This window comes from Canis lupus, chromosome 8 (assembly GCF_003254725.2).
Source record: "Canis lupus dingo isolate Sandy chromosome 8, ASM325472v2, whole genome shotgun sequence".
In the NCBI taxonomy this organism is placed as follows: Eukaryota; Metazoa; Chordata; class Mammalia; order Carnivora; family Canidae; genus Canis; species Canis lupus.
Window position 1 is genome coordinate 14,396,382 of NC_064250.1, and position 23,505 is coordinate 14,419,886.

At 32.6% G+C, this 23,505-nt stretch overlaps 1 protein-coding gene across 11 annotated transcripts in view; it reads right to left on the bottom strand.

The window, feature by feature from the left end:
* The window catches only part of RALGAPA1 (Ral GTPase activating protein catalytic subunit alpha 1), a 242,471-nt gene that overhangs the window by 145,318 nt on the left and 73,648 nt on the right, over positions 1-23,505 (bottom strand). For 8 of the 11 annotated variants that reach the window (XR_007412270.1, XM_049113052.1, XM_049113045.1 and 5 more), the window contains exons 12-17: positions 16,099-16,236; positions 12,447-12,595; positions 9,030-9,159; positions 7,087-7,324; positions 5,839-6,000; positions 895-1,035 (exon numbers count right to left, since the gene is read on the bottom strand). Coding sequence is in view for 10 of the 11 variants with exons in the window: in XM_049113052.1 (XP_048969009.1) it covers positions 895-1,035; positions 5,839-6,000; positions 7,087-7,324; positions 9,030-9,159; positions 12,447-12,595; positions 16,099-16,236 (958 nt within the window). In the remaining variant the exon portion in view is untranslated. The remainder of the gene's footprint in view (positions 1-894; positions 1,036-5,838; positions 6,001-7,086; positions 7,325-9,029; positions 9,160-12,446; positions 12,596-16,098; positions 16,237-23,505) is intronic. The other 3 variants (XM_025443673.3, XM_049113051.1, XM_049113047.1) reach the window with 1 other exon arrangement.

The following is a 23,505-nucleotide window of genomic DNA, read 5'->3' on the forward strand; positions in this document are numbered from 1 at the left end:
ACACCTTATGATTTTATTCAGGCAAAATTATTCTTTAAAAAAGCTAACCTATGGTGATAGAAATCAAAAGTGATTTTGTGGAGGAGGGGTACTGACTTGAAAGTGTCACTAGGGAATTTGGGGGATAATGGAAATGTTCTATATTTTGTTTGGGATGAAAGTTAACAGAGGTGTGTGTAAGTCTCAAAAATCATGAACTAAACCCAGCATCTATATATTTTATTATATGTTAATTAAACCTTACAGACCAACTCATTCTAGTACTGGGAATCAAGGACCTGAGGCTGAAAAGCTGACCAGGTTTCGAAGGTCCTTAAAAATTGGGGCTTCACAGAATGGTTTACTTGGCTTAAAAATGAGTTCTTAGAATTCTATATACTATCATAATCTAATATAAATACAAAGATTTGTTCCAAAGCAACTCTAAGATTATGTTCTTTTCCCAATTATTACTTCCATTACTACAGATGATGCAGATGCATATTCAGGATTTACCATATCATTAGTCAAAACAATGGGAAATTAAAAGTCAAGGCTCTGATTGTTACCTTCCAAGTCATCTTTTGTCAAACATCTATAATGACATAAACATACATTACTACTTCTTTTAATCACCTGAGAAGGAAAAAACTCAACTGCAAACAGAAAAAAAATTTACAACCAAAAATACTAGACATTGGCACAGCACTAAACTTAGCACTTCCAGAATGAACTGCCAGGATAGCATGAGAATTCAAATAACTCAAAATGTTGATTTCTCAACCACTTTCCCAATTTCCCACACCTCCCCCAAAGAAATTAACTTTGAAGAGTTTATTTGATTAAGCAAAATTTGAAAGCAGAAGGATTAAAAAGTGAAAAAGGTGGTGCAGAAATTAGCAGAGGTGGCACTACCTGAAAGCTCATCAGAAAGGGGAGTGAGAACAATATCAGGCAAGAAGGGTTTGGAAGTATGGATCAGAACAGGAGCACTTTTAGCACTGCGTATATAGGCCGATGGCAGAGCACATTCACCAATGGATCGGCTTCTCATGGCTTTAAAAAGGAAAAGAAAGAAGTGGGGAAGGAAAAAAGAAGAGTGACTATAATGAAAGGATTGTGTCACAGAAAAAGCAGCAACAGAGAAAACTAAAAGATACAAAGGAAGGAAATTTTAAATTAAAACATTTCAGCACGGCAAATACTGGCAAGCTGTAAGAAAGAAACCAGAGAACACATGACATTTCGAATGTAAAGTTTTTGGTGTAAAGCAGGAAAATGCTTTTTATTATTTGCAGTTACAATAGTATAGCATTAAAAAATCAGTAGATACTTTAAATTAGCTTATATTCTCAAAACCAAGGGTTGAAAATTTCATTGAATGGAAACCCTAAAAAGAACTCAACATTATTAGTTGAAAGAAATTTTTGGTACTATATTTGGGCATTTCTCTGAGCCATTATGAGGCAATTCCAAGTCATTCTTCTTAATGAAGCTGAATTCCAAAAACAAATCATTTCTACTTTCATACTCTTCCCTACAAAGTTTCAAAGTCACCCCTAGATCATTTTAGAAACATTTTATGAAATTCATAATCTAAAGGACTGAATCTCATGGTTAGTATTTGAACATGGGAGGAAAAGAATGCTTACTCAAATTAATATCTCTTATTTACATTAAAGTGTAACATCATACAGGACGCCTGGATGGCTCAGTCAGTTAAGCAGTGGGACTTCAGCTCAGGTCATGATCCCAGGGTCCTGGGATGGAACCCCATATGGTCCCTTCTCAGTAAGGAACCTGCTTATCCCTCTTCCTTCGTCCATCCCCTTGTGCTCTTGCTCTCTTTCAAATAAATTTTAAAAAATAAAGTTTAACAGTATAATTTAAATTTTAAGTAGAGATATTTACAGAAAATAGAATTTGCAATCTAGATGAACAATTAAGTCATTGAGAAAAATAAGTTAGTGCTAATTCAAATCTTAAGCATATAATATAAAAACTCTAAAGATTAAGTTCTTAAAGATAACTTAAAAACTGGATTACAAAAAAAAAACTGGATTACTTTTCAAAAATTATATTTGTAGTTGCACTTTGTAGTCTCTTATAAGGAGGCGTCAGTTCATACAATTAAAGACAAATTTTAGCACACTTAGCAATAAATTAATGATCTCTAGTTTATACTTCCTAAACATTTTTTAAACTTAACTTTTAGTGTAGAGATTCTTAAACAAATGAAGGTATGTATATTGTTATGTATGAATAGAGGACTTAAAAGAATCAATATTGATAACATCCAGTATAATAGGAGTGCTTAAAAAAAAATCTGAGCATTAATATCAATTCAGAATCTTGGGTTTTCCTGGTTAATGGAAACTCTTGGTTCCCTGATGCCTAAATTCATTAACCTGTCACACAAGGCCCATGTGACCTGGCTGTAATAATCACTGCAATTGCAACTTCTCCTCCTGTTCTCACATGCTGCTGCCACAGAGAATTTTACACTGTTCCCTGAATCTTTCATGCTCTTTCACAATACGGCTTTGTGAAATTTGTAATATTCTTGGTCTTCCTTCTGACTCTCCTTCTTATTCAAAATGTCATCTCATCTATGAAGCTTTTCTGACACTACCATGTAATTAACTTATTAGCAATATAGTAATGAACAAAACAGTTAAGAATCCCTGCTTTTGCAAAGCTTACAATCTATTTTTTGTGGACTGTGTGTTTTTTATGTCAGCCTCCCAACTTTTCAAACACAACTATATTCTCTGACCTTTATAATCCTAGTTTTTGGCACATATGAGCTCAATAAATGTTTACTGAATGAGTATCTGTATTTGGGGAATCAAGCATAATTTTTTGAAAAAGGCTTTAGTTGTGAACATATAGAGGAGAAAATCAAAACGAAATACTTGTTTTAAAACTAAATTGATTCTTTTAAAATGAATTTGATTCAATTTTCAATTCTATAGAAGGATTACAAGTTTTCTTCTGTTTTTTCATTGAGTTACATAATTCCTTGGAAATAACAATTCCTTCTGTTTGTTCTCTCCTACCACCAACTTGAAGGAAGAACTTGAGCATTTCCCTTGGAACTTTCCATAATCACAGTGGTTTAAGTTCGTTATGATCCTAAATGAATTCTACAAAAATGTACCTCTCTATTTTTTCACTACAGGTCTTTATGCACACCTGAAAATCTGTCCAGTGTCTCACAGCCATGTAACCTGCACTATAGAAAATTACTTATAATGAATTAGCTACTAGGAATTTTGGGGATTTACTAATCTAAAGCTTAGGTCAGAAATCTCCAGAAAGCCACTGAAATTCCTACTGCCACATTCACTACTAAGCCACACACACCACTGATCTTAAATCTGTAATATGTGTTTTATGTAGATGAAAGGGCAGTATAAGAAATATAACATCAAAAAATAAAAACATATTTTCAAGCATCTAAGCATGCCAATTTTTGAAGGTTTTGTATCTTTATTCTTCCCAAAAAATGAATAAAAAAGAAAAATAGATGTATTCCACATAAATTCATCATGGATCATAAAATACACGCATTATGTCAAAAACTGTAACCTTCATTCAAGAGTTGTCATGCAGCATAGGAAATTCATGAACAGCAAGTGTATTCACTAAAAGCACCCAAACACAAAATAAATAGGAGGCAGGCAAGTCTGGCCTTTTCTCACTTCTAAACCACTACATATACTTCTCCATATTTATCATTAAATAAAATTCATATCATACATACATGTATCTCCACTGGCAGAAATATCTTTATAAGTCCCCAAACTAAGGTCCAATATTTTGAAAAACATAAACTAAGAGGAAAATCTGAAAACAGAAACAGTGATGTATTTGTTCCAACATGAATATCATAACTAACTTCTTACAAACTCATTCTAAAGTAAGTCTAAAGTATCTCCTTTAATAATGTGTTGGCATAAGCAAAATCTTAGAAGTAGTGATGAAGGACTTACTAGAATGTATACACTTTATCGTAGACTGAATTTTTACCTGTGTACACTCACTACAGATATAAAATTTTTAAAAATATTTTAAGAAAATATATACTCAAACACCATCTTAAATTAATCTGCTGCTCTTTTCAGTATTTTCCAACTTATGCAGGTATTTTTCTGAACAAAATTTTTAATGCTTCAACTTTTTGATAGGTTTGTTTAATGACCAAGCCAGACAAGGTTGTTTTGGTATAGGTACCAGAAAATAATCATAGGTATGAATTTAAGATGAGTACTTTGCTTATTATGTTTTTTAAAGATTAGAAATATGCCAACATGTTAATGATCATTTCTCATTAGTTCATTGATGCTTCCTTAAATTTCACATTCTACATTAAGCATAAATTATTTCTATAATCAGAAAGATTATATGAGGAACTCTAAAAAAAAAAGGTATGTTTTAAGTAAAACAAAGTAAAATTTTAAACTTAAAAGAAGTCTGTCCTAACCAATACACAAAAATTTTCATTAAAATCTGACATTAATATAAAATGAAGGCATTTCAGATGTAATCAACATCTTAATCTCAAAAAGTGATTCTATGCCAAAACTTAAAATATATAATTTTAATTCACCCATACCCTTTTTCCTTGTATCATTTCTTATTTTTGCTTGACATAGACAATCAATGTAATTCTATGCTTATTTTACAGGCAGAAAACAATTTTGAAAATATAATTCTTTTGAAGGATTTAAAATTAACTGTTATTTTTAATTGTTTTAAATCTTTAAAATTAATAGTGTCTTTCACTGATTATCATTAAATATAGATATATTTCCACAAAAAATGCTCCTGCCACAAAAATCACAGACTCTAGGGGTGCCTGGGTAGATCAGTTAGTTAAGCATCTGAGGGTGCCTGGGTAGATCAGTTAGTTAAGCATCTGACTTCAGCTCAGGTCATTATCTCAGGGTTCTGGGATCCAGCCCTGCGTCATGCTCCCACTCAGCAGGGAATCTACTTCTCCCTCTGCTCTTCCTCCTGCTCACTTGTGCACATGTACACATGCACACATGTGTTCTCTCTCTCAAATAAATCTTTTTAAAAAATCATAAATTGTAAAGCCTAAAGTAATTTCAAGCAACTTTGTTTCAGTCATATAAGGTATTATCATTCCCAATAAAGCCTAGGAAGAGTTCAAGATTACGTAGCTGTTCAGTGATGAAAGAAAGAAAAAAAATAGGACAAAGCCTTCATATTTTTCATTGCAGTATTCTTTCTACTACAATTCAGACCAAGAGGAAGAGAAATAAGATAGTAGCTAGGTCCAAAGCATACTGAGTGATCCTATATCCAGAAATTCTTCCCATCATTGCTCATTACTGCTACTTCCAAGATTACAGAAGTTTCTTCCATGTCTGTTAAAAGCTGCAAGGAACCTAACAACATACTCTAACTTGGTCTTAGCTATCTGCAAGCATGAATTCCAATCTAAGAATTGCAGCACTGAAAATCAGCTACCCTTATTTTCCATGTTTGTGAGTATATTCACTTAGTAGAAACTCTACCAGTTAATGTGTGAGTTCTATAAAGTGAATCAGAGTTCTATTTCGATTCTGTAAAAAACAGTTTAAAATTACTGATACCTACAGTAAAATAAGCTACATAAAAACGGTAATGTAAGATAAATCTTAATAGCAACGGATAACACAGCCTCTTGTCAGACTCTTGAGTACCCCTGAAGAAAAGGTTTTGCTATAGAAGTTTTTCCTTTAACGACCAAAGCTAACTGATAAGAAAATTATACGTTTACATACATTATCACTAAGGACTATAAACGTATTGCCCTGTACAATTCTCATTATTTTAAAGAATACATACCAACAGTTTTTTGCCGTACTATACTCCTTGCCTTTTCGGTTCCTGGGGAACCAGTGGTTGTTGCACTTCTCTGTCTCATTGGGGCTTGGCCAGGCTGATCACGACTCCATCCTCTAGAAAATGACTTGTCAACTGAAACTTTCTGAAATTCATGTCCAACTCCTAGAAATGTAGATTTTCAATCTCAGTATATTGTCACCTGATTAATAATCTCTTCAAATCATGCATGCTACCTTGCCTCAGATTTTCAGGTTTACTGGAAATGTATTATAAAGTATCAAGTTAAACATCTGTGTACTGTAAGGCTTTTCTGAACTTCAATTTATGTAAAAATCATATTCCAAAACTGATATGAAATTCTAAAATACAACCATCAGAAATAAACTATTATTAAAATCCTTTGCCATCCACTTATTCCATTAAAAAAGAAACATTTGGATAGAGAAGCAAAAAAACTTTAAGAAATGAGTTAACCAAAGCCATCCTGTGGTGGAAGTTATTAAATCTCTACCTGCCTATAATACCAGTTGAGAATTTTTTCCAGTGCAGGAAAAAATATTTTGGTCACATAATTAACATCGATGGACTACTGTTAAATATAAAATGTGGACTCAGATATAATCTCTAGCTAGCAACTACTTAAAAATGAAAAATACTAATACATTAGATTATAAAAACACGTATTAGCAATATAATCACTGTTATTGTCCCATTATAAAAACACGTATTAGCAATATAGTCACTGTTATTGTCCCTCTCCCCTTTTTTTAACACTCAAGAAAGACATAATCCACATCTAGGGAATGTCTGCTTTTAGTTAAAACTAAGAAAATGTTTTCAAAAGAATTTCTCAGATAATTCTCTTTAATAGAGTAACATGAAATCACCTTATAAATTCTAACCAAAAAAAAAAAAAATGCATATGACAAAAACGAGCAATTTATTAATTTCCATTTTGGTTAATCATTAAAAATATTTAAGATTCTAAATTGTTTATTTAAATTTAGCTAGATATATACAGAACACTTTCTCATCAAAATTACTAATGATTTTAAGAAATGATTTCAAGAAAAATTACAAGGTACCTACACGTTTTATTACTGAAAATTTTTAATCTGGAGGGTAAATGAAGGAGGGAACAGTTAAGAGAAAACAACTTTTTACCCTCCCCCATCTTCCTAACTTAATTTTCCTAGACCAAATTATTTAAACAAATTTATGTGAAGCATCTCTATGGACAACTCTTACCTTTCCCTTTGTGCTTTTTTTGCTTCTGTTCACTCAACTTATCCAATGGTAAATCACTGAGATCCAAACTATATAAATTTCTAGCTAAGACTTTAGTTAGTGTTTCCATAGTCAGTGACCACTCAGTGGCTAACTCTTCCCAATAGGTCAATGATGACAATACAGAGAGTAAGTCATCCCATAGTTCTCGAGAGATGTATACATTTAGATTTGCTTTGATCCAGGCAACTATAAGAGTCTATAAAGACAAACAAATAACAATGCAATATGTTCAAATTCAGATATTTAATTATTAAAAAAAAAAACTAAAAACAAGCAGAATTTTAAATCACATAATATCCATGATCCTTTCTTGGTACATAATACTTATAAAGGAATTCATGCAATCATTAATATCTACTATAAATTTCATTTTAACAATTGTCGCACTCAACAATCTAGCAATTAGGACAAGATATCAAAACTGAAAAGAACTATCCCTGAAGTTGTAACTATCTTTTATGCTGTATTACATTAATATTAAATAAACGCTGCTTAAAGAGTCTCCACACTATTAAAAATTTGAATTACATTGAAATTATTTATGAATGCTTATTGAGCTAAATTGACCAAAACCTACATTCTATAACTTAAGATGAAAATCAGTATACAATTTGAATATTCTAAAAACAAGAGTTACTAGAAACATACTTGATGAGATGTTTTTGAAAAATTGTAAGTTAAAGAATAAATTAAATTTCATTTTGAAGATACCAGAAAAATTAAAAGTTCTATAAAAAAAAATCCAATCATAGGATAAAAAAACTTATTCACTGAATGGCAGAAATTAGTGATCAGCTATTACCCCTGAGACTTTATGGATTTCTACTGAAGATAAAAAAAACTATTATTGAAGAAACAAGTACCAAACAAGTACCAAAGAGTTTTTCAAAAGCTTAACTCTAAATTCTACTAAGGAATTCACATACATTTATATATTAAATGTAAGATGAAAATGAGCAGAGTGTAAAGTAATAACTAGTGATTCTTAATTCTATCTTTAAACATTCACATTACAAAAAAGTTATTCCATATAGCAAGCTAAAATTTTGCCTTCCTATGATTCCAACAGTGGATTAGTTCTAACAATTGGGAAATTTTTTAAAAAAGGGCTAATGAAGTTAAGAGGAGTTTAGATAATAAATGTAACAGGTTTCAAAATACTATTCACTACCAGCATAAAATTTCAGGCAAACAAGAAAATTAAAAAAAAAATGATTTGAATAACTATATTTATGGCCAAGAATTAGATCTGAATAGCTTTTTATCTTTGATATTAAGAACCATTTTATCCATGTATTTGTATTTAATGTGTCATCTTAAGAACATATTATTTTGCTGTTTTCCAAGGAATCCATAATACATTTAAAGTCAGGTTAGGAAACACAATACGTAATTTTTATATATTTAAAACTACCACTGATACTTAAAGAAGTGAATAAAGTCTTACAGAACAGCCTGATAAGAAAGAATCATGATTAACTACTTTTCCATTACTAAAGACCAACTTAAAAGAAAGTTTTGTTTTTCTAACAATGCCAGAAACTTGGAAACTCATAAAGCAAACAACCAGACCATTCATTACTCATGAAGCTCTCTGGCAGCTTTCTGAGATCATGTAAGTATGCCACATAAGAGAAAAAGTTAAATATCGTCGGCTTGTTTCAATGATTTTTTCACAGACCTGGTATTTCCTCCACTCATACTAGGTTCTGAGTTTCTATGTATGGCAAATAGCCTATAGATAAGCAACTTTTAATTTAGTTCTATAAAAGATCCTTTAATATGAAACAATCTTTGTTTTAAAGTTTTTTCCCCAAGTAACAGGTTCAGGGCCCAGTGAATCTTATAAAAATACATATCTATCCATCTATTTTATCTATTTATTTATTTGTTTTTATTGCCTGGAAAAGAGGTCCTGCAAGTCGACCTGCCAAGGTCATATTTTTTTTCCCCTGGAACTGTAGAAAAGCTTGTGATGGCATCTTCAGTACAGACTCCGTGACTCTGAGCAACACAAGCAGCATCTGTTCCCTTAAAGTAAAAAAATTAATTAATGTTTCCTTCTTACATAGGTTTGTTTTTGGTTAATGAATTTTAAAATTAATATTTGTTATAAAATATATTATCTTTCAATAAGTCAAATATCAAATGTCTTTCAAATTTTTAGAATTCTTTAAATATTAAAATTTAAAATTCCATTTTATAAACTATACCAGCCATTTTTAAACCATTTTTCAGTTACAAAACCCTCTCATCAATTAAAAATTTATGCAAAAGCTGATGACATGGCAGGTGAGAATGTGGAGACTGCTCCAATCCCCCGATCCAACCCCCAAAATCAAGTAGTAACCTTAAGGAAGCTGTTTGAAGAACATTTCTTCTATCTATACAATATAGTCCTACCATGATGCCTATACATCTAATCCATCTTTATAATATGGAGAACAAGCACAGATCCAGAAGTATACCAGGTGAAATTTCAAAAACTGTAAGATTTTTAAGATTAATAGGTCACAATGATCCTGACAGGTAATCAAGGACCATCAACCACTCTTTTGCCTTTTTCCATTCTTTTAAGTTTGGCCAGTTTTAAGCTCTGTACTCTCCTTGTGTACTCCAAATCAAGACAATCCTAATATTAGTTCTACTCTGCCTCTTTCTCCTAGATACTTATTATTAAGACCAGGTGCTTATTTGTACCTAATAATTTGGAAACTGATTCAACCACATGCGAAAAAAGGTATTTCAGTTTGGGTGTACAGCCAGGCTAATAGCCCAAGTCCCTATCACAGCCCTCTCTCTGATTCGTCTGCAGACCCACTCTAGGCATAGTAATATGTGGGACAGTCCATGTGAGAAATGTGCCAGAGGCAGCAAGAGATCACAAGACCTAGATGTCATCATTTTTTGGGAAGTGAACGCAGAATCAAATAGAAAAGTATCACTCAATGAAAAATATCCTGAAAAAAAAAAAAAAAAGAAAAATATCCTGAATTTATTAATAAATAAATACATGCACTTATTCATAAGAGAAAAATCAAAGCTGCCACGTTTGTAATCTTAGGCTTTTGGCTTAGCTGTATGAAATGAAAAGCTTTTTGAAATCAACTACATATGCAATAAAGCACAGACTTCCCAAATAAATCTTAACTGATTTGTGGTCAAATCAAAACTCATTCATTTATAACTTTTCACTTTGTAACATAATAATAATTCATAAAATCTCATAAATTCAATGTAAATATATGACTAATCTCTCATAATTGACTTCAAGGGAACTTATAAATTTTTTTTAAATTCTAAAATTGTGTTCCATATAGCAGGCCACTCACTTTTAACCTGGCTCAACAGCACTGATGTAAAGTACATTTAAAAAAAAAAAAAAAAAAAAAGGAAGGAGAGTGGAGACTAACAAAAGAATGGTCAAAGTAGAACAGTTACTAGATAATAACCTAGGCTCTGAAGTCTGAAGGACGAGTTCAAATCTCAGCTATGTCAACAAAGATAAATGAACTAATTTCTTTGCACCTAAGGATCACCATATAAAATAGAGATGTTATCCACCTGAGGGAGTGCTACAAGGATTAAGATAGAAAATGCATGCATAGTGCTTAACAAGATACCTGGCATAGAAAAGTGTTCCAATTAAGCTAATAACAAACTACTTCTGGTGGGATTATATCAATGCTAATAAAGATTTTTTTCAAAGTAAAGCCATATTTTCATATGCAGCAAAACATGTATTAGGCATACTCTTTCACTAAGTACTTCCATTTTTTAAGAATAAGTCAAAGGAGAAAAATCATGTATGTATAAGGATGATTACTCTTTTTCCCTCCACCCAAAAACAAAATGAATAAACTACACATTCATCAAAAGGGGACTGGTTAAGAAAATTATGGTACATACAAATGGCTTAATACTATGTGACTACATGCATGGTTTGGGGAACCAGATATATGTTCACCAAAGGGCAAACAATGATTACTTCCAGAGAGTGAGTTTTGGGGCAACTTCAATTTTCTTTTTAAAACTCTTCTTTGGTTTTTATAATGAAAATGTATAATTTTTACAAAAACAAAATAACTGCTCTTTTTCCCAAAAGGCCTATTTTTCCATTCAATTAAATATTTATAGTATACAGGGATGCCTGGGTGGCTTAGTGGTTGAGCATCTGCCTTTGGCTCAGGGAGTGATCCTGGAGTCCTGGGATCAAGTCCCACATCGGGCTCCCTGCATGGAGTCTGCTTCTCTCTCTGCCTAGGTCTCTGCCTCTCTGTCTCTCATGAATAAATAAAATAAAATCATTAAAAAATATATTTATAGCATACAAATAATATATAAAATATTATGCTAAGAAATGTAGGAAATAGGGATCCCTGGGTGGCTCAGCGGTTTAGCGCCTGCCTTTGGCCCAGGGCATGATCCTGAAGTCCTGGGATCAAGTCCCATGTCGGGCTCCCTGCATGGAGCCTGCTTTTACCTCTGCCTGTGTTTCTGCCTCTCTGTGTCTCTCATGAATAAATAAGTAAAATCTTAAAAAAAAAAAAAAAAAAAAGAAAAGAAAAGAAAAGAAAAGAAAAAAGAAAAAAGAAAAGAAAAGAAAAAAGAAATGTAGGAAAACAAAAACAGACATACTTTGACATTTTAGGGCCTTTCAATTCAGAGGTAAACAGACCTTTATACAAGTAATTTAAGGATTAGGTCAATTTTGAAAAGAGCTATAACAGATACAAATACATGATGAAAGCAGTGAGGGGGAAATTCAAGTAAGAAGATGTGGGAAAAGGAAGGTGGAATCTAAAGATAGCTATTGTGACAAAAGAAAAAGATAGCAAGAATAAGCTATTCAACAGAAAAGTTTCTCTTTCTGTGGAAGAAAGAGGAATTGTTAAGCTAAAAGCCAAATCCCATTATGCATGGTAAAGTTTAGGTTTGAGAGAAAGATAGAAAAGTAGGCAGGGACCTCAATGTACATGGCCCTGAATGCCAGGTCGAGGAATCAGGCATTCATACAATCATTTACTTATTCTTTTATTTACACATGCATAAATTCATTTATTCACACACGTATTCATTCCTGAGAGTGGTGGGGGGAAGGCATCACATGTCCACTTTAGAAAAATAATCCAAGAAGGCTGATCAAAGATGTCTTCTGAGATAAAGTGGAGACTATTGTCATCATAACTATTACATAAAAGATTTACTAATAGAAGCCTTTACAATATTGTGACAAGCCCTGTTTACAGACGCTATTCCTCTAAAAATTACTATAATTATATATACACAATTAAAAATAAAGGATAAATATTTTTTACCAAGTCTTTTTGTCCATTGATACTTGTACAACCATGAACCGATAAATGTTAAGAATGCGTTTACACATATCTGTGTGCTCATCCAGAAGGTTTTTAATATCATTTGCAGGTTCAAGAAGAAATATGTTTGATGAGTTTATAATAAACACCTAAGACAAAAGAAATGATTAGCTATTCATTATAAAATTAAAATTTCTCAAAGAAAAAATAAATTCAGATGCTGATCACTACGTGATCTACAATGAACTTAAAAGCATAATACTATATATAAGGTTAATTCTGACCCTATCTCTATCAACTAGGTTGACAGGTGAAATTTAAACCCATTAAACCATTTTGTTTTTATGTTTATCCAGACAAATATAAAATCATTACTAGGCACCCAAGGAAAATAAACCAAGTGAAAAACAGAATTTTTTAAAACTGAGAGCTTTAATATAATTGCTGTCATAAAATGAAAGGAACAATAAAAACACAAAGAGTTTAGGATAAAAGATGATACCTAAATCAGGAAGAATTTTCAGAATAAGGTGTTCAATATCCTCTGTTTCATGGTTATAGGCTATGTACTTATCTGCTTTAGTAATAATAAACTGCATGAAGAGAAAGAGTACTACTGAGGTGCCATTAAATGCATCTTTTATTATAGAAAAATTTAAAAATTATAATCAAATCATTAATTATATTCTGTTATTGAAGAGAAAGTAATTATAATGGTGACAGGTATGTACAAAGGTTCTCGAATACCTTGGAGGTACAGAACATTTCATTTACTGTGAACCTAGGACATTTGCATCTTCTATACCCATAATCCTGATATAAATCCCTGAACTACATAATAAAACATAGTTGTAAAATCATGAGAGAAAAGAATATTATGCTAACTTTAGAATACTGAAAGAGATAAATCTGTAATTCTAGCCAACACTGATCAAGAAAAACAGGCATAAATAAACAATAATTAGAAATAAAACAAGGATATAATTATGAGCAATTTGGGAGGAAATTATTCCAAAAAGTAAAAAGCAAGTTTAAAGGACCTGAGGTGAAAGCCTACATAGCATGTTTGAGGAACAGCAAGGAGTGCTAAAGTGGGGAAGCAGTTGGGAAATGATGTTGAGAAACATAACCAGAGCATGTGAGGCAGACTGCCTCACTGCCAGTAGTGAAAGAGTATGTTTTCCCCCTAAACTTTGCAGACCAATCCTATTGTAAAACAGGATAAAAATGAATAAGGAAAGGAAAATGAAGACATACAAAAATATAAACAAAATTCATCAAAATCAAGGAATATTAAATGACTTAGTTTTTAAACTCTCTCAGTTTTGAAATTATCTTGTAGGCCAGAACTAGTCTGGACCACACCTTGAGGAGCAATGATATAAAGCCTTATAGATCATTAAAGACTTCTGCTTTTATGCTTAGTGATAATGCTAAGTCAGTGGAGGGGTTTGAGCAGAAAAATGGTATGATCTGACTTACACTTTACAGGATCCCTCTGGCTACTGTGTTGAGAATACACCACAGGTGATAGGTGGGCAAAAGCAGAAGCAAGGATACTAATTAGGAGTTTATTGCAATAATCCAGATGAAACATCATGGAGGCCTGGACACAAGAGGTGGTATAAATGCTGAATAGATTCTGCATACATTATGATGATGACCACGATGTGTTATAAATTAGATGTACAATATAAAATAAGATGGGGGAGGGGTACCTGGGTGGCCCAGTCACTTCAGCATCTGCCTCTTGGTTTTGACTCAGGTCATGAGATAGAGCCCTGTGTTGGGCTCTGCGTTCAGTACAGAGTCTGCTTGGATTTCTGTCTCCCTCTGCCCCTCCCCCTTGCTTGCTCTTGTGCATTCTCTAAATCAGTATGTCTTTAAAATAATAAAAATAAAAAATAAAAGCAAACAAAATGGCTTGAACACCTGGAAAACAGGTGTTATAAATGAAACAAGGAAAACTATAGTAAGAGCATGTTTAAGGCTAGTTTCAGACATGTCAAGTTTGAGATGTGAAGTGTGATATCCAAGTGAAGATGCTAACTTGGTATTTGAATAATTGAGTTTAAGACTCAGGGGTGCCTGGGTGGCTCAATCAGTTAAGTGTCTGACTTTGGCTCAGGATATGTTGGGTTCCCTGCTCAGCAGGGAGTCTACTTCTCCCTCTCAAAGGAATAAAATCTTAAAAAACAAAACAAAACAAAACACGACAACTACTAGAGTTCAGACAGGAGGTCTCAGACTAGAAATAAAATTGTAGATGATCCACCATATAGATGACATTGAAAGCCAGAGGAATTAATGAGATGAGCCAGAGAGTAAGTAGAAAATAGATCAAAAAACTGATTTTGGGCACTTTAACAATGAAATGATCAGGGACATAAAAAAAATCAGTAAAAAGATTCTGAGAGGTGGCCACTGAGACAAGAGAAAAACAGGAGGGAAGCTATTCTGAAGGCCAAGTAAAGAAGAGTTTCAATAGTGAGGAAATATTCTATTCTATAAAACGCTCCTGTCAACTCCATTAAGATAGAAAAATGTACATTTGGAGCACCTGGGTGGCTCAGTCTGTTAAGCATCTGACTCTTGATTTTGGCTCAGGTCATGATCTCAGGATCATGAGATCAGTCAGGCCCAGTGTCACACTCCATGCTGAGCGTGGAGCCTGCTTAAGATTCTCTTTTTTTCTCCCTCTGCCCCTCCTCCCTCTACTTGCACATGCTCTCTCTCTCTCTCTCTCTTAAAAAAAAAAGTGTACATCTGATTTAACAATGTGGAGGTCACATGTGGCATTAACAGGAACAGTCCGATTTTAAAAAATGAATAACTGTATTGAACTACAAATCAAGAAAAAGACAACCCAACAGAATATAGGAAAAGCATATGAATAGAATAGGCAATTCATAAAAAGATACTCAATTTCAGTACTGATGAAGAAAAAGCAAATTAAAACTAGGAAACACAAACTAAAAAAAATGAAAACATTTCATATACATGGGGCAGCAAAAATTAAAATGGACTCTAAGTAAAAGGGAAAGATACAAGGAAATGAGAACTCACAAACATTCTAAAGGAAATGTAAATTATTAGAACTATGTTGGAGGACAATTTGGCAATATTGGTAAAGTCAGGATGATAATGTACAACTCCTCCAACCCAGTAACTCCAGTTCTGGGTATATATCCTAAGGAAATTCTTCCACATGTGCAAAAGAAGTACATAGGTAAGAATATTCAATGTAGCACTATTTAGGATAGGGAAAAACTGGAAACTTAAAAAAATCAACAGAAAAATGAATAAGTAAATAATCATAAAATAAGTAAAATACTAGAAAACAACACATATCAACACAACTCAAAAACATAATGGTTAATGCAAAAAGAAAGTACCAGATGATGGGACACCATGACACAATTTACACAAATTTGTCTGTAAAAGTAATATGTAATATTTACCAATACATATTTATTAGGAAGTTAAAGTTAAGGAAAAAACAAAATTAATATTTTATAATGAAAACTGACAAATGTGGATGTTGAGTTTATTAAAAAATTATACTGTACAATGAAATACTGAACCATATATTTGAAATATTTAATGATTTTATTGTAATTTTTTTTTTCTTAATAACCAAAAAGTGAACCACCTGCAAAACTGCCTGGGTACCAGCTCGTATGTTTTGTTCTATGATTTCTTCGGAGGCATTATGAAGAACATCTTGGTAGGAGCCATTTTTTGCCCAAGAAGAATTTCGAACGTGATCAACAATATCAGTCCCATTTTCCTAAAGAGAAATATCAAGTTTTTAATTTTCATTATAAATGCTGCAACAAGAGAGTAAGCTGAAGAAGTAAACTGGAAATTATCGGGTCCTTCTGCTTAGCATCTTCTTAAAAGAGAAGATATTTCACTGGATTAGAAAAGCAATGTAGGTTCACTTTTAAAAAAAAAAGGTTCTTCTAATTGACAAAAATATAAAGAAAATTTAAAACATCCAAAGGGTCAGATAAAATTTTTAACATTTTAGATACAGAGACATTTTTCTATGTATCTAATCTCCCTTTAAATAAATCTCCCTTATATAACTTACACATTTAAAAACAAGATTAATGTTACCTAAAAGTCTGTAAAATATGAATTTTGTATTAAACTGAATGCCAGAAACCAAACAAATAAAACAGAAAATAGCTTAGATTTATTTTAAAGTATTAAAATTCTTATTACCCAAAGAGAGAAGAAGAATATTAGGTACTTCAAACCACTAAGACAGCATCTTTCTGCTTAAGTTTTAGCTGTCAAAAGTCTTACGGAGTACAAAGTTCCCTCAGGTGAAAAGCCACAAAAACATACATTTCACCAGAGTTGTTCCCTTTTTTTTTTAGTTTCTTTCTGCTTTTGGTCACTCAGCAATATTTTCAAATAGTTGGCTAGTTTTTTTTTTTAATATTTTGTCTAGAGGTTATAATTGCAATATGCAGATTTAGTCTAAGACAAACTACTCTGCTATTCAAAGTACTGAAATCAGCTCTATCTCAAGCCAATATAATATATCACAGTATATTATACTCTTAAGTCTCATACTCCTATGATCGGATATCTTCTGAACATTTCTATCTGAATGACCCCAAAACATATCCAACTCAAAATATTTAAAAGTTAAGTTTATTAACCAAGTCCTATCCATTCTTACCAACCCCTCTGGACACAACAGTCACCACTACCAAACTTGCATTTTAAAAAATTCTATTCATCTATGAATGGCAGCTACCATGTTGCAAGAGAAACAAACTTCGGACACTTCCCAACTCATTTCTCTCACCCAACTAATCTTCAAGGTATATTGATTTTACCATCAACGCAGCTCTTATCTGTCTTCTTCCTTCTATTTCCACTGTCCTGGGTACTTCTCTCCCTTCAAACATTGCTAATAATTCCTAACTAGTCGTCTTGCTTCAAGGCTGGCTTCCAATCAATCTATCTTCCATTCTGGGCTTGATATGATCTTCCAAAATATGTAACTATCTGTACCATTCTTCTATTCACAATCCTTCAAAGACTTTCCAGTATTTATCTAGAATGTAATCACTGTTAACTACAATGGCATATAAGTTTCTGAACAGAGTCTAGTTCTTGCCTACCTCTTATTTCCTAGCACTCCCTCCCACCTCCTCTTAAATAGAGCCATATAAATAAATAATTTAGGGTCTCTCACATCTTTGTAGATGCTATTCACACTGTGTGGTTCCTTTCCCATTTACCTGCACTTCATATTACACTACCTCCTCCATGAAGACTTCCCTAAGCCTCAACAGAGTTAGGTATTCTGTCTTTCACACTCTAAGATCCTAACAATATTCTTCTGTAATACTTATTTTGCATCTTTGTTTTCTTGCTAAACTATAAGTTATGTGAAGGTAGAAAAGATATCCTTTCATGTTTCTATTTCAAACACTGGTTCTCCAAGTGGACATTACCATATTTTTACAGGGCACTCTCAGAGTGCTTTGTTTTCACAAAAATTGAGAATACCTTAGGGATTTAATGGGGTGAGCCAGGAAATGCTAAACATACTACAAGATAAATAAGAGTCTGCACACACACAAACTATCTTGTATTCCAGGTCTTTGAAATGTCCCATAGACACTTAATTATAAATGTGGTTTTTTATTCACTATCTGAATCTATAACTTAACTCCATTTTATAATTAAAACCAAATTTTAAAACATTTTTATATATTAAATTTATCAGAAATATATATCAGTGATTGATTATATCTTTTTTTGTTGTTCATGCCATTAGCAAGAGTTGTTGGCATCCTGAAAACTCACGTCTCTAATAACAAAACTAGTTTCAGTATTTGAGTAATCAAAAGAACACACTTATAAAACACACCTGCATTACCAGCCTTCTGTACCTTCCTCCTTTCCTTCCTCCCTCCTTTCCACTATTTAATTAGGTATGTAGATGTATTATTTTTTTTATCTATCATTTTTATTTAAGGATAGTAAATGACAAAGGGTAAGCTCAGTATTAGGCTATAAGCAATAAAAATCAGGGGAAAATAAATTGTTTAAACTGACAGCTTTATTTTTTAAAATGATGCAAAAATTGGATGTTCTAATTGATGCATAAAAATAGGACTATAATTATTTCATAATTTACATGGTAAATTTAATTTACTTCAATTATATTTCTCAGTTACACTTAGTTACATTTCTTAATTATATTTTATTTCTTTTTAGAAATAGGAAAGGATGCGCCACAACATATTACACATATGCATATGTAAATCTTGATTCGTTGAATCCCTGCAGAATGTGGTCTATTCATTCATATATTAATATCCTGTTAATCCACTGATGAGATTAATCAGCAACAACAAAAATTACCAAATCACTCCTACCCAGATTTAGTAAAATATACGTCAGTGTCACACTCTCCAACTTTTTGATTAGAATGTGGCCTATGAAAAGGATTAAAAAACTGAAGAACAAGAATTTACACTTAAAGAATAAATGATACCAGGTACACCCAAATTTCACTTCCACTCTGTCTTCCCTCATCCTTTCTCCTCTATGATTAAACTCCAGCCTTTCTTATCATAGACCAGTTTATTCTACAATTAAGGATTTTTTTAATGCTGCAATGAGCAATAGTGCAAAACTTTCCAAGAAAGAATCCAGTATATTCTAGTAGTTTAAGTACCCAACTATTAGAATAAGACAGGTAAGGGCAAACTGTAGTTTGATAATCATCCTTAAGAAATATGTACTACATACAACACTGATTTTTATCTAGTACCATAGTTTTATAGATTACACCATTTTACTTAAGTATGATTGACATGCAATATAATATCAGTTTCAGGCTTACAACATAGTGATTAAACATTTACATACATTACAAAATGATCATGACAACAAGTGCAATTACCACTTATCACTTTACAAAGTTATAATACTATTAACTATTCTCTATGCTATACTTTATATCTCAGTGATTTCATTTTATAATTTGAAGTTTGTAGCTCTTAATCCCCTTAACCTATTTCACTTATCTCCCCAACTGTCTCCCCTCTGGCAACTCCCAGTAGGTTCTCTGTATTTCTGAGTCTGTTCCTATTTTACTTTTTCATTTGTTTTGTTTTTTAGAATCTACATATAAGTCAAATCATATGGTATTTTTCTTTCCCTGACTTACTTAACATAATGCCCTCTAGTCCATCCATGTTATCACAAATGGCAAGATTTCGTTCTTTTTTTTTAGGGCTAAGTAATATCCGTGTGTGTGTGTGTGTGTGTGTGTGTGTGTGTGTGTGTGTGTAGAAAGAAAGAGATTCATTCATCTACTAATGGGACACTTTGTTGTTTCCATATCATGGCTACTGTAAATGATGGTGCAACGAACACAGGAGTGTACTATCTTTTTGGATTAGTGTTTTCATTCAGATAAGTACTCAGAAGTAGAATTGCTGATCATATGGTATTTTTAATTTTTTTTAGTAATCTCCATACTGTTTTCCATAGTGCACCAATTTGCATATTCACCAACAGGACAAAAGAGTTACCTTTTCTCTACATTCTCACAAACACTATTCTTTCTTGCTTTTTTATACTACCATTCTGATAGGTGTGAGGTGGTATCTCATTATAGTTTTTTTTTTTTCTTTTAAAGATTTTATTTATTCATGAAGACACAGAGGCAGATACACAAGTAGAGGGAGAAACAGGCTCCCCGTAGGGAACTCAATGCAGGACTCAACCCCAGGACATGATCTCAGCCAAAGGCAGATGCTCAACCACTGAGCCACCCAGGTGCCCCCCTTCATTGTAGTTTTCATTTGCAATTTCCCTGATGATTAGCGATCTTGAGCATCTTTTCATGTATCTGTTGGCCCTGTTTGCGTTTTTGGAAAAATGTCTATTCTGATTCTCTGTTCATTTTTTAATCAGATTGTTTGTTTTGTTGGTGTAGAGTTGTAGAGTTCTTTATGTATTTTGGATATAAACTCCTTATTGGATATATCATTTGCAAATACATTCTGTCAATCAGTAGGCTGCATTTTTGTTTTGCTGATGATTTCCTTTGCTATGCAAAAGCTTTTCAGTTTGACGTAGTCCCAACTGTTTGTTTTTGTTGTCCTTGCTTGAGGAGGCAAATTCAAAAACGTATTACTAAGACAAACGTCAAAGAGCTTAATGCCTAGGTTTTCTTTCAGGAGTTTAATGGTTTCAGGTCTTACACTTAAGTCTTTAATCCATTTTGAGTTTATTTTTGTGTATACCGTTAAGAAGGTAGTCCACCTTCATTCTTTTGCTTGTAGCTGTCCAATTTTCCCACACCACTTACTGAAGAAATAGTCTTTACTTCATTATATATTTTTGCCACCTTTGTCATAGATTTACTGACCAAATAACTGTGAGTTTATTTCTGGGCTCTCTGTCCTGTTCCACTGATCTATGTGGCTCTTTTTGTGTCAGTACCATACTGTTTTGATTACTACAACTTTATAATATAGTCTGAAATAAGGAAGTGTGTGATACCTCCAATTTTGTTCTTCTCAAGATTGCTTTGGCTATTCAGACTATTTTGTGGTTCCATACAAATTTAGAGTTATTGATTCTGGTTCTGTGAAAATTGCTATTGGTATTCTTTTTTTTTTTTTTTTAATTTTTTATTTATTTATGATAGTCACAGAGAGAGAAAGAGAGAGAGGCAGAGACACAGGCAGAGGGAGAAGCAGGCTCCATGCACCAGGAGCCCGATGTGGGATTCGATCCTGGGTCTCCAGGATCGCGCCCTGGGCCAAAGGCAGGCGCCAAACCGCTGTGCCACCCAGGGATCCCCTGCTATTGGTATTCTGATAGGGATTGCACTGAATCTGTAGACTGCACTGGAAAGAATGGACATTTTAACAATGTTAACTCTTCCAATCCATGAGCTTGGTATTTATCTTTCTATTGTGTCTTCGTCAGTTTTTTTCATCAATGTCTTAAAGTTTTCACTGTAGAGGTCTTTCACTTCACTGGTTAAATTTATTTCTAGGTATTTTATTCTTTTGGTACAATTGTAAATGGAATTGTTTTCTTAATTTCTCTGTTACTGTTATTAATGTATTAAAATGCCACAGATTTCAGTATATTGTTTGTATACTGTGACTCTCTTGAATTTATTAGTTTTGACAGATTTTTAACAGTGTTTCCTATGTATGATACTACGTTATTTGCAAATAATGAGTTTTACTTCTTCCTTAATTTGGATGCCTTTTATTTCTTTTTCTTGTCTGATTGCTGTGGCTAGGATTTCCAATGCTATGTTGAATAAAAGTGGTAAGAGTAGGTATTTTTGTCTTGTTCCTGATCTTAAAGTTCTCAGTTTTTCACCATTGACTATGATGTCAGCCATGGGTTTTTTTATAGACAGTCTTTATTAAAGTATGTTCCCTCTAAACCTACTTGAGCTTTTATCATAAATTGATGTTGAATTTTGTCAAGTGTTTTTTCTGCATCTATTAAAATGATCATGATTTTTACCCTTCATTTTGTTAATATGGTATATCATGTTGATTATGTTGATTGATTCGCAAATACTGAACCATCCTGGCATTCCCAGTGAATCCCACTTGAACGTGATGATTATTTTAATGTATTTTAAAATGAGGTTGCTAATATTTTGTTGAGGATTTTTGCATCTATGTTCATCAAGGATACTGGCCTATAGTTTTCTTTTTTTTGTAGCATCTGTGTCTGGTTTTGGCATCAGGGTAATGCTAGCCTCATACAACGTATTTGGAAGATTTCATTACATTAATTTTTTGGAATAGTTGAGAAAAACAGGTATTAACTCTTCCTTAATTGCCTGATGGAATTTATCTGTGAACTCATCCAGTTTGGGAGTTTCTTGATTACAAATTCAATTTCATTAATAGTAATTATTTTGTTCAGATTTTCTATTTCTTCCTGATTCAGTTATGGAATATACTATATGTTTCTAGGAATTTATTCTTTTCTTAGGCTGTCCCATGTGGTGGCATATAATTTTCTGTAGTAGTCTCTTTTAAGCCTTTGTATTTCTATTGTATTAGTTGTTACTTCTCCTACATTCCTGATTTTATTTGAGCCTTTTTCTCTTGAGGAGTTTGGCTAACATTGTCAATTTTGTTTATCTTTTCAAAGAACTAGCTCTTGGTTTCATCAATCTTTTTTATTGTGTTTTTAGTCTCTGCTCCATTGATTTTTCCTCTGATCTTTATTACTTCCCTCCTTCTACTATCTCTGGGTTTTGTTCTTTTTCTGGTTTCTTTAGATATATGTCAGATTGTTTGAGATTTTTTGGATTACTCAGGTAGGTCTGTATTTATATAAACTTCTTAGAACTGCTTTTGCTGTGTTCCAGAGATCTAGGAACATTGTCTTCATTTTTATTTATCTCAAGGTATTTTTTTTTCCTCAAGGTATTTTTTTATTTCTTTGTTGACCCCACTGCTTATTTAGTAGCATGTTGTTTAGTCTCCATGTCTTTGTATTTTTTTCAATTTTTTTCCTTCTAATCTCTAGTTTCATAATATTCTGGTTGGAAAGATGCTTGATATGATTTCCATCTTCTTAAATTTACTGAGACTTGTTTTGTGGCCTAATAGGCAACCTGTCTTACAGAATGTTCCATGTGCACTTATAAAAAAAAAAATGTGTATTCTGCTGTTTCAGATGGAATGTTCTGTACATATTTAAGTCCATCTGATTTAATATCTCATTCAAAGCCACTATTCCTTTTCATTTTCTATCTGGGCAATCTAGCCACTGATTTAATGAGGTGTTAAAATTCACTATTAATATTGTATTACTGTAATTTCTCCTTTTGTCTGTTACTATCTGCTTTATATATTAAGATGATCCTATGCTGGATGCATCTATATTTATAAATATATTCTTTTGCTGTACTGCTCCTTTCATCATTATGTAATGCCCTTCTGTTTCTTTTACAGTCTTTGTTTTAAAGTTTATTATGTCTGACATAAGTATTACTACCCCAGCTTTATTGATCATTTCTATT